Here is a 12,653-nt window from a genome sequence, read left to right as displayed (position 1 = left end):
GGGACATATTTCCATTGAGGTCCCTTAAAAAAAAGTATACAAAAATTCAAATAGGAAGTAATACTGTAATACATGTACTAGTTTTGCACCAATGTTAACTAAATTGAAAGACAACAGAAGTTGATTTGACAATATTACTAAGTATGAATATAATTGGCAAATTGCCATGACTGCTAGACAAGTAAGCATTAAAAGAAATTTCCAACAAGATACATTGAATGACATATAACTTTGAATTGTTTAGATTGTAACCTTAAGAATGCTTCCTAAAAGTGAAGCTGTGAACTTGACAGAACTTCTGCCTAAAACAGACCTAAAATGAGATAATACAATAGATTGAATTGAATTGAAAAATTCATTGATAATTTACATCAAAAAGATGTAGACAGTATACTGTTCTTCACCTTCAACCACAGTTTTCGTTTTATACAGCATGTTGCTGCTCAAAGAGCATTACAATCATAGTGCAAATTTTTTATAGTGTTTAAGAATCTTCTTTACAATATCATTATTCAAAATCCCACATATCTGTTCTTTAACAGATGTTAGAGAGTTGTTTCTATAAGGTCGTATAAGTTCACATTCTAAAATACAATGTTCTAATGTGTGTGCATTTCTCTCCTAACATATCTGACAGCTCTCCCCATTCCTTCCAGTTATCTGCCAGTAATATTTATACCCCAATCTCATCCTCATTATGGCTGTATCTACATATGATAGATATTTCTCATAGGTCACTTTACTATTTTGTAATACATATAGGTAATGCTGCAAGCTTTCACTATGTACAATAACCTCGTTCAGTTTTATTTGTACCCATTGCTCTCTCCTCTTTATCATCTTTATGCTGGTAATACTTTCTATGTCTACATGTGGTTGTTTCGTCGCATTTCTAGCCAATTCGTCAGCCATTTCATTTAAGTGGATTCCCATATGTGAGGGTATCCATATAAATCATACATGACAATTCCTTTCTTGTAATCCTATAACAATCTGTTTACATGCATTTATTGCATGGTTATCATTTTGTTTACCTCGAAGAGCTTCCAAAGAGCTTCTACTATCTACAAGTACATATATGTCTTTAACGATCATTTTTACAAATTCTAATCCTTCATGGATGGCATGTAACTCAGCCTGTGTGGATGATATATTGTCACCAAGTCTTCTGCTAATTGTTTCATCAATATAACTGCCATTACAAGAGTAGTCTCTGATAAATACTCCACATCCTGCTCGCCCATTATTCAAGATAGACCCATTGCAGTAAATGTGTACAGAATTCTTTTTAGGGAGTTCATCAATCTTCTCTAAAAAAAATCTGCTTTAGATATTCCGGATGCCAATCGTCTTTCTTCCGAGTTGTACAATATCTACTGTGATGCAGCTTTCTTGCCAGAATTTAGACCTTTTATTTGGTTGTGGATGTCCGCAGTCTGATAGAACCCCGTATTCCAACATTACTAAATATAGTGTTCTTGCAAATTTAGATACATTTCTTTTTCCTACACTAAAGTGTTGCAATGCAATAGTTAGTGCAGAGTTAGGCTGTCTCCGAACATGTCTAAAGGCAGCAGCTATAGTCAATTCTTTGATTCTGTACTCAATACTGGGTAGATTTAGCTCCATTCTCATAATATCAAGTCTAACATTTCTTTGGCAACCCAATATAATCCTCATTGCTTCGTTTTGAATGACTTCAGGCTTATGTATTTGTTTTTTACTGTACATTAGGAGAACTGGTACTGCATAGTCAATGAATGAATGAATTGTGCTAGTGTATACCACTCTTAGGACAGGGATTCCTGCTCCGTTTTCCATGCCAGAGCCTTTAAAGGTCCTAAGCACCCTTTGCAGGAATTTCTTAAGCTTTTCTAAATTAGTTTGCTTCAAAACTAAGTTAAACTGACAAATATGTGAGAAAGGTATAGGAAAGGGGAAGGATGTTTTTTGGGCTTTTATGGATCTGGAAAAGGCTTATGATAGGGTAGACAGAAAGGCACTTTGGGAGGTTATGCAGATATATGGGATAGGAGGAAAGCTTCTAGGAGCTGTCATGGATGGATAGTGCGAGAGGTAAATGCAAGGGTAGTGGGTCAGGGATTGGAGATGGTTAAAGAAAATGGAGAAAAGTGGGAGGTGAGCCAGCTGTTGTTTGCTGACGACACTGCGCTTGTGGCAGGATCGGAGGAGGGACTGAGGAAGTTGGTGACAGAGTTTGGGAGAGTATGTGATAGAAGAAAGCTAAAGATAAATGTGGGTAAAAGTAAGGTGATGAGATGTACAAGGGGTGAAAGTGGCAGTAGACTGGATGTGAGCATTAAGGGAGAGCGACCGGAGGAAGTGGATAGTTTTTGATACTTGGGTGCAAATGTGGCAGGAAAAGGTGGAGGTAGAATGTAGATTGAGAGAAACGAGTAAATGCCTTGGTGGATTGAAGAGTGTAATGAGGAATAGACATTTGGGAATGGATGCTAAGAGGAGACTATATGAAGGAGTGATTGTGCCAACAGCACTATATGGGGCAGAAACATGTAACATAAGAGAGGAGGAGTTTGAATGTGAGATGAGGTGTCTGAGAAGTATGATGGGGGTTACTAGGCTAGATAGAGTGAGAAATGAGGAGGTGAAGAGAAGAACGGGGTTGGAAAGGGAGTTGGGAGATAGGGTTGATGAAAGAGTATTAGGATGGTTTGGACACATGGAAAGAATGAGTGAAGAAAGACTAGTAAAAGAGGTATGGAAGGCAGATGTAGAGGGAGTGAACATGAAGGGATGTCCTAGGATGAGGTGGATGGATGGGGTGAAGGGGGCTTTGGGGAAGAGGGGAATGTCTGTTGAGGAAGGACGGGAGAGGACAGAAGACAGGGGTGAATGGAGAATGGTCGTATGTGGATGATGTTGTGATGCATGAGGTGGAATGGACGGGTGGATGGGGGGTGAGGTAGTATGTGTGAGCAAAATTTGACGCAGCCCGAAGGGATTTCTCCCCGTCTTCTCCTTTTAGGCATGGGGGACGGAGAGGGAGGGTCGCCGATTTAATGAAGCGGCCTTGCTGTGGATGTGCTGTGTCTTGCGACACTGCTTCTGACCCAGGGCAGTGGACAAGGTGCAGGGATGACCTGTCATCCAGGAGGTGCTAAGATGAGAGGGAGGGTGGAGGGGTGTGGAGTGTATTGAGGGATGGAATGGGTGGGAATGATTTTATGCCTTTTCCTTTTTGGCTACCTCCCTTGTAAGGGGGAAAAAGCCTTGGTATATGTATGTGTATGTTATTTAAACATATTCAAACTCCTCTCTTCCTCTCTTATGTTCCATGTTTCTGCCCCATACAGTGCTGTCAGCACAATCACTCCTTCATACAAGCTCCTCATAGCATCCATTCCCAATGTCTATTTTTCATCATACATTTTAATCTACCAAGGCATTTACTTGCTTCTCTCAATCTACATTCTACCTCCACTCCTGCCTTTCCTGCCACATTCACACCCAAGTATCAAAAACTATCCACTTCCTCCAGTCTCTCTCCCTTAATACTCACTTCCAGTTTGCTGCCACATTCTCCCCTTATATATCTCATTACCTTACTTTTACCCACATTTATCTTCAACTTCCTTCTTTCACACACCTTCCCAAACTCTGTCACTAACTTTCTGAATCCCTCTTCTGATCCTGCCACAAGTGCAGTGTCGTCAGCAAACAACAACTGGTTTATCTCCCACTTTTCTCCATTTTCTTTAACCATCTTCAATCCCCGACCCATTACCCTTGCCTTTACCTCTCACACCACTCCATGTATAAATTGAACAGCCAAGGAAGGTGGCATCCCTGGTGAAGTCCCACCTTTACCTCAAACCTCTCATTCTCTCCATTTCATATTCTAACACAGGCTGTACTACTCTTGTAAAAAATGTTGACTGCTCTTAATAACTCCCCTATCCCATATATCTGCAATACCTCCCACAGTGCCTTCCTGTCTACCCTGTTATAAACCTTTCCCAAATCCATAGAAGATTGTCATAGACTATTAGTTGTCTTTGCAAATAGTGACATCTTATTTCCAAATGTTAATGGTTACCTTATCCTTATTTTTTGGATGATTTCAATCCGTGGTGGATGTGCTCATGTTCTATATGAAATAATTGAGCATTGTTATGAAAAAAACAAAACAATGCCATCTTTAAAATTTTACCATATAATGTGATCTGCCCTGAGTGTAAGCTTCTTATCATGTTCCATGTCCATACAAAGAGGGTGAAAGCAAAATACAGCTGTGACTTTATATTTTATAATGCAAGTAGTGTGATGCTAATTACATTTGACAGCCAATGCTGCACACAAGAATTTGAGTTATGTTGAAGTGGTTAAAACAGGTTATTACTATCCAAAATTGAGCACTTCCCAATTTCACAAAATTTTAAAAATTACAACAGTGCTTGCTCTTCATAGATTTATATACCAAATTCATAATTTTCAAAATTCAGTAGTGCTTTTATAATAAGTTTGTAATAAACATTATATATGATTGGTGGGCATGATTACCATACAAAACTATATTTACTGGAGAGGCAAGGTGTGGAAAAGGTGATAAAGGTACTTAAGAGTTGAGAAATGCCAATAAAAGAGGTAGCAGATAAAGTTAAAACAACTATTTTGGTAGAAAGGAAAAAACATTTACCAGCAAGAACCATTAGATCAGTCCATTGCCCCAACTTTGTTACAAGAGACCCATTGATCCCAGGTAAATGGAAGTGGCCACCAAACTGGCCCATAAGTCATTCAAGGAAGAAAAATATTTTGTTTTATTCTGGGAACTGAAAATAGCTAGTGTATGGGAGTGTAAGATAATGTGTTCAGTGACCTATGTGTGATGGTTGCATCTAGGGCAGTTTGATTCTTTGGCCATGCCTATTTTATGCTGGCACTGTTTTAGTGTTGGATGGTACCCTGAACACAAGCATGCTAGTGTTGTTCTTGCTTCTCTTGGGAGGGATTTTTCTGTGGAGTTCATGTTGAGGATTTGTTGAAGTAATGAATTGGTCTGTCTTGTTGAGTTTGTTTTGTGGTTTAAGTGTGAATGTGTTTCTGTACAGATTTTTGTGTGGTATAAGTGGTTGATTGTTATACATTTGAACCCCACTATTTGCTGATTTGCTACTCCTAGATTCACACATTCATGGAAAATGCATAGTATCTGTTCCTTCCTGTCATCACCAGGGCCATTGCACATTTGTGCCTACCACTGCATCCCCAAGCAGGTCATGTATTGGTGACTCATTCCTGCCACTGCCCAGGTGTAACATCAGTCTTATTTGTGCCACCCATTTACTCAAGTGTCCACCATTCTTTGTTTTGCGCTCTTTATGTGCTCTTATCTGTGACCTAATTGGAGAAACTAAGGTGTGACATGGGATTTCTGAATGAATAAGATCAATCAATTTGTTGCCCCAGGTCTCTCTTGCGGAAGAGCCAGGGCCTTTTGTTTTACTCCCATCCCACTTTAGTAAATCATCTCTATCAAGGACTTCCATCCCTTTCATAATTCTGTATATGGTTAGTAGATCTCCTCTTTCTTTGTTCCAGGGTTGGTAGTTCGAGTTTGTCCAATCTTTGTTTGTATGTCAATCTGGAGAGTGTTGGTGGGACAGTATTTTGGCCAAATTGGAAAATACCCATCAACAGCAATATCATCTGTTCAAAGGCCAAGGCTTGCATCACCTGGCTGTGTGAGTCCACACAGACAGTTCTTTGAGGAAATGAACATGCAGTACCAGCTTCATACACTCCATTTTGGCTAGATCAGCAGCCTGAGAATGAACCATGTTGTCGACCACGATGTCCCAAGAAAACACCTGCACCTCATCTGGCTGCATTGGGATGAACAGTGGTTCTTTGAGGAATGCATGTGTAATACCTAGTTCCATACATTTCATTCTGGCTAGATCAGCAGCCTGAGAACCAATTGAGTCTGGCTTCCCCATGTAGGTATCATGAGGGGCGAGTAGGTACACAAGGATGCCGGTGTCATCATCTTCATTATATACAGTATATTTTTTTGCAGTTGTACATGAGTTACCCCTGGATTTTGTGAACTGGTTTGATCATGTTTTCTGTGGTTATTATTACTCAGAGTAAAAGAGAACAAGTAATACAGCAGTGACCTTATATTTTATAATGCGAGTAGTATGATGAATCGCACATTTGGCAGCTGATGCTGCGCACAAGAATTTGAGTCATACTGAAGTGGTTAAAGTTGTGGGTCATGACCTGACACAGTATATAAGCTGGATGGAATCACCAAAGATTCGGATTGCCTTGGAGTGTCATGCTGCAAGCCTAGTTTGTTGCCTTCATCACCATCTCCTCCTTCCTCACTGGCAGGCTGCTTGGGACAAGGCTTGAAAAGCAGTCGTCACCTCCCTCTCCATCTCTCTTCCCCTTCTCACAACAAGATCAAGCCATATTATTTTCTTGGCACCCAACTTCAACTTAAACTGTTTTTCCCACCTGTGTTTGCCTTCCAGCCAAAATCTTGACAATACTGTTTAAATACTGGATGGTGTCCTTAGTACAATCATGCCAGTGTGGTTCTTACTTAATGTAAGAGTTTTCTGTGGGTCTTATGTTTCAGGGTTATTGGAGTATTGAGTTTGGTGGTTTCTCTTGAAGGGTTTGTTTTGTGCTCTGAGTGTGCATGTGTTTTTGTGTGGATGTTTTGTGTGGTTCAGGTGGTAGGTTGCTATGAGTAGTATGCTGCTGGTGTAGTTTTTTGTTGCATTCTGTTGGTGAAGCTTGTGAGATGCAGTGTGAAAGTTGTGTTGTTATGGGTTCTGGCATGAAATTGTGTTCTTGTCATTTTCATGTGGTGTTGTATGGGGAGCATTTTGGTGTCTATGCAGGTGTCCAGTTGGGATGGTCTTGGTATATCCCATTATTAGTCTCCGTGTTCCATTCTGTAAAGTTTCTAAGTTGTTTGTGTATGTCTCGCTGATTGTTGGAAACCATCCTGTGGAGGCTTAGTTGAGGGTGGTTCTTATGAATTGAATGAAGATAGTTATTAGAGTTGCATTCTGTTGTCCAAAGTCAATGCTTGTAATGGATTTAACCCCTAGAATATGATGACACCTACATTGGCATCATGAGGTGTGAGTGGGTATATGAGGATGCCACCTGATTTTTTTTGTAGTTATAGCTGAGTGACCCCATATTCTGTGAACAGGCTTGATCGTGTTATCTGTGGTTATAGAAATTCAGGGTGAAAGAGAATGAGTATAACAGTTGTAATTTTATATTTTATAATCCACATATTGTAATGCATCATTGCACATCAGGCAACCTGATGTGTGTGCGAGTATTCAACTCATATTGAAGAGGTTAATGGAATTTCAAGACAGTGAAAAGAGGATGGCACTACCCAAAGAGGGCAGAAGGCAGTTATCCAAGTTTAATTGCAAAAATAAACACCTCAACTCCTCATGGAGGTGTGGCCCCAAGGGGTTGGCCCCTGGTTCTGGACTGAGCCAGAGAGAGAAATGTAGGGCATTGCTGTTAATGAACTGTAATTTATTGATATGAAATACCTCAATTAGTCAGTAAGGGCAACCACTGTGATGTTGCATAGCCACACTCATTCTCCTCCAATTCTGAGGGTTATACCTGACAGGCTACTGATTAACCTGTCAGCTGTGGCATTGGCATTTCTTGATACCACCTGATGCTTACTAGCAGAGTGGCTAAAAGCATTGCTACTTAGTTTAAAAGCCAGAAGTGGAGATTATTTGAGGCTATGTGACAGGAAGTTCATGGTAAAGGTATACATACATACTTCTCAGGCACCTCATCTCAAACACGTTAAAATGCCTCCTCTATTACTTTCTTATGTTCCATGTTTCTGCCCCATTGAGTGCTGTCAGTACAATCACTCCTTCATACAATCTCCTCTTAGCATCCATTCCCAAATGTCTATTTCTCATTACACTATTTAATACCCCAAGGCATTTACTTCTATCAACCTACATTCTACCTCCACCTTTACTCCTCCTTTTTCCTGCCACATTCACACCCAAGTATCTAAAGCTTTCCACTTCCTTCAGTCTCTCTCCCTTAATACTCACTTCCAATTTGCTGCCACTTTCTCCCCTTGTATATCTCATTGCCTTGCTTTTACCCACATTTATCTTCAACTTTCTTCTTTCACACACCTTCCCAAACTCTATCACTAACTTCCTTAATCCTTCCTCTGATCCTGCCACAAGTGCGGTGTCATCAGCAAACAACAGCTGGCTTATCTCCCACTTTTCTCCATTTTCTTTAACCATTTCCACTATCTGACCCATTACCCTTGTGTTAACCTCTTGCCCCACCCCATCCATGTATAAATTGAACAAGCCAAGGAAGGCGACATAATACATCCCTGGTGAAGTCCCACCTTTACCTCAAACCACTCACTCTCTCTATTTTTAATTCAAACACACTCTACTACTCTCGTAAATACTTTTGACTGCTCTTAACAACTTTCCTCCTATCCCATATACCTACAATACCTCCCACATTGCCTTCCTGTCTACCCTGTCATAAGCCTTTTCCAAATCCACAAAGGCCCAAAAAACATCCTTACCTTTTCCTAAAGCTTTCTTTCATATTTGTCTTACCACAAAAATCTGATCCATGCAGCCCCTACCTTTCCTAAACCCACACTGTTCCCCACCAGTTACTCCCTCAGTTCCTCTCCTAATACTCTCAGTCAAAACCCTCCCATAAGCCTTCCGAACTACACTCAACAAACTACTACACTCACACTTGTCCCCTTTTCCCTTGTAAAGTAGAACTATACAGGCACTCCTCCAGTCGTCCAGCACTCTACCTTGCTTTAGACAAACATTAAACCTCACCAGCCAGTCCACCTTTAACTGTCCCCCCCATTATTATGTACCCCCACTCTTGATACTGTCCTGTACCACTTCTCTGAATGTTCGTTTCCTTTTTTCACCTAACCCTGTGATGGGGGAGAAGAATACTGCCACTTGAGTTGTAAAAGGTGACAAAAATGGGATGGAGAAAGGATTAGGCATTCTTCTCTCTGTAGCCCCAAAGGGGACATTCCTATAGTAAAGGCATATTACATTAAATTCCTTGCTTCAAAAAGTCCATCATAAGGAGACATTGACCTAGCCTTCTCTGAGAGAGGAAGTTAGTGACATTAAACTAAATTACACCAAATCACTGGATGCACATTTTTTGACCAAAAATGAATATAGTGAACTATTATTTGTCACATAGCATCCAAAGCCTCAGCAAATAGTGAAAGATTCCAAACAATATCAGAATAACTTCCTCAGGAGTGTTGAGGTGAACAGGAAGCATCAAAATGCTTCACCACTACATGCAACTATCTCTGATGTCTCTAGCAAGTAGCTCCAATGATGCATCACCCTGGTGACCAAGACTGCATTACCATAGCTAAAGATGATACCAATAATGGTGTTGTCACCCATCCTTTAGAAGCCTTGAAATCAATGATATTAAGGTGTTTGACAAATACACAAAACCTTCTAGCCAGTCAATGGTTGTGTTGGGAGCACATGATGTCTTGTGATGGCTTTCACAACTATGCTGTTTACCAGAATCTGGTTCACAACCCTTTAGTCAGCAGATTGGAGAATACAGACCATTTTGCAGTATGGATTTTTGCCAATTAATCTGATGAAAAGGTTGTTTTCTTTTATTTCAGCTACATTGCTGAAGCCAAATAATGATGCACACCAAATAATAGAATGACGGATAATAGAGCTTACTGTATTCTAATTTTGATTGTCAATTATTAAATTTTACAGTATAGGGTTTTATTCTTTCAGCTGCCTTTAAGCCCGGATCACAATGCCTGGAAAGGTCAAAGTGCGGGTGGTGGCAGGGAGGAATCTCCCTGTCATGGACAGGTCATCAGATACCACAGATGCATATGTTGAGGTCAAGGTTGGCACCACAACATACAAGACAGATGTGTACCGCAAGAGTCTCAATCCACAGTGGAATTCTGAATGGTTCAGGTTTGAGGTAAGTCATATATATCATAAAGCAATAGTCAGTTAGTCTTCTCCCAGATCTTTCTTGCACAAGATCCACAGTTCTAAGAAATCCATCCACAGTCACAGGGTTGACTTTTAGGTTGCTTAGAGAAGGTGTTTTGTTGTGTTCTATGTTGAGGGTGTATAGGGTAGTATAAGGTAACATGCTCTGTGTTTTCTTTTTCCCTGAAACCTAGGAAACCTGAGATCGGGATCAATAAGAATACCATCAATGTGTCATAAAAGACATACTAGAAGGAATAGGGAGCATTGATGGTTAGCTACCCTACTTGAAAATTTATTTGCTGAAAAAAGGTATGGAGAATGGATCAGGAAAGTAACACTTTGGTAGACTGGCTAGCTACCAAGGGTCCTTAACCCGTACGTCGCCGTGTGAATGTTGCATATGCTCCCCCCCAGTGTCGGAGCCAAAATAGATTTTTTCTTTGCTTAAATCAACACAAAATGATGTAAAACCAACAAATCTTGCTTATTTTGATTCACCTTAGCCTAGAAGTGGAGAAATTGGATCAATTTTGTCAAGATATGCATGTGAAAGTTTGGTACAAAATCCGTAGACTTTCTTTCACTCCTCACACAGGTTGAACGAGAACGTCTATCATATTTTTTCAAGGAAGCTTCATTAGAATTTCAGAGAGTGAAGGAATTTGACAGTTATGATGTTTCGAGTCAATGTACAGTTGCCCATAATAGTCTGACACTTACAGAAAATGTGTTTAAATAGTTTTTGTGGATTTTTTGGCAAATATTTATCACTTTATGTGGTAAATTTATTTTTTTGTATCTTTTTTTTATAATTTCATGGAAGATAGGTGATTGTGGTGTTTCTCATTTCCTTATTAGATTTTTTAGTAAGCATCCATGACGCCATTATTGCCCAGCCACATTTTGTATTATGCATTTATTATGAAAATTGGCAGTGCAAAATTGCCAGTTTTGAATATGTACCGGTACTAAATATCACCTGCCTAATTATCGAAGTACAACTTCACCTTCTCATACTTCATTTCATACACCAGAATTGCTTAAATTACGTCCAAAAGACTGACTTTATACCCCAAGTTACCTCCAAAAAATTGCTGCTAGGGTTGCCAGTTTTGTCAAGAAATCAAAATTTTGGGTGCCTTTTATAGCCAATGGATAGGGCTATTTGGTCATTACCACAGATTTGACCCTCGATGTAATGCTTATTTTTGGCGAATTTTTTAAATTGCAGCATACAACATATGCCACTGACGCTCAATCCATAAAACAATTGTGGCATACTATGTATGCCACTGATGCTGTAGGGGTTAATCCTGAGAATCAGCTGTATGAATGTGCATGGGTGTGACAGTATGTATATAGAGAAAGAGTGCATATAATGGAAGAATGTGGTTGGACATGCTGTGAGATGAAAGTGAAAGGTGAGGATGAATAAGAAATGGAGAATGAGAGGGGATTCATCAGGAAGTGCAAAAACAGGTGTGGGTGTGCTATTCAGTGAAGATATATATTTACCTAGTTGTATTGTACGGGAAGGGAAGCTATGCTTATGGTGTCCTATCTCTGTGTCTCACCATGCTTAATTTGCTCTTAAATTCATGTACTGTTTTTGCACACACTATTGTTTTGTCAAGTGTGTTCCATACATCCACCACTTTATGGGAAAAGCTGTTCTTTTTCAGATCTCTTCTATAACTGTCTTTTTTGAGTTTCCTTCCAATTTAGTAAGTCTTCTCTATCCAGGACTTCTATACCTTTCATAATTCTGTAGATGGTCAACAAGTCACCTCTTTCTCTTCTTTGTTTCAGTTGGTAATTCTAGTTTTGACAATCTGTCTTTGTATGACAGTTTTGATAGTGTTGGGGCCATCTTCGTAGTTCTCTCGATTCTCTCAATTTTCCTTGTATTCTTTTTAGTACTGGGTGACTATAGTGTCACTGCACACTCCAATTTTGGCCTTATCAGTGTGACTAGTATTTTTTTTACCATTTCTTCATCCAAGTAAGTAAAAGCCACTTTTATTGATCATAGCATGTTATAGGTTTCACTGACAACTTTGTTTATCTGTTTATATTTACTTCCTTTGCAACAATTTTATATTGTTATGATATCCATTTTTTACTTTTTCCAAATTCCATTATGCTACATTTCTTAATGTTGAAGTCTACTTACTACCTCTGACTCCATTCCCAAACCCTGTTCAGATTTCTCTGCAGTGAGTCACAGTCAGTTTCAGTACTCGCTTTCTTTAACAGTTTTGCATCATCTGCAAAGCTCTTGTAACATTCCGTACCCTTATCCATGTCATTCACATAAATAGCGAACATTATTGGAGTCAATACTGATCCTTGTGGAACTCCACTTATAACCTCTTTCCTAGTAGAACTTTTCTCTCTAGAAGTGCATCTGTGTATACAAGGAAACAAATGAATACACCATGTCAGGAAGCAGTCACTGAAGGGGTGGAAAGTTTTATTTTTAGGTTGAAAATGTGGCTCAGGGAGCTGATTCTCTTAGGTAAATGCACAGCCCATGGGACTGCAGCTTGAATGTGTTGATTTGATGGGTTGGGTGCCAAGAAG

The 12,653-nt window shown here is 39.6% G+C and overlaps 1 protein-coding gene across 2 annotated transcripts in view; it reads left to right on the top strand.

Annotated features, from left to right (window-relative positions):
* LOC143038031 (C2 domain-containing protein 5) overlaps window positions 1-12,653 on the top strand; it is a 212,490-nt gene that overhangs the window by 831 nt on the left and 199,006 nt on the right. For both annotated transcript variants that reach the window (XM_076206886.1, XM_076206887.1), the window contains exon 2: window positions 9,855-10,053. In XM_076206886.1, coding sequence (XP_076063001.1) covers window positions 9,877-10,053 — 177 coding nt within the window. In that variant the 5' untranslated portion in view covers window positions 9,855-9,876. The remainder of the gene's footprint in view (window positions 1-9,854; window positions 10,054-12,653) is intronic.

Source organism: Oratosquilla oratoria, chromosome 23 (genome assembly GCF_046742065.1).
Source record: "Oratosquilla oratoria isolate Oo_2021 chromosome 23, ASM4674206v1, whole genome shotgun sequence".
Lineage (NCBI taxonomy): Eukaryota > Metazoa > Arthropoda > Malacostraca > Stomatopoda > Squillidae > Oratosquilla > Oratosquilla oratoria.
The sequence above is the reverse complement of the archived record's forward strand: the minus strand, read 5'-3'. Positions and strand labels throughout refer to the sequence as shown.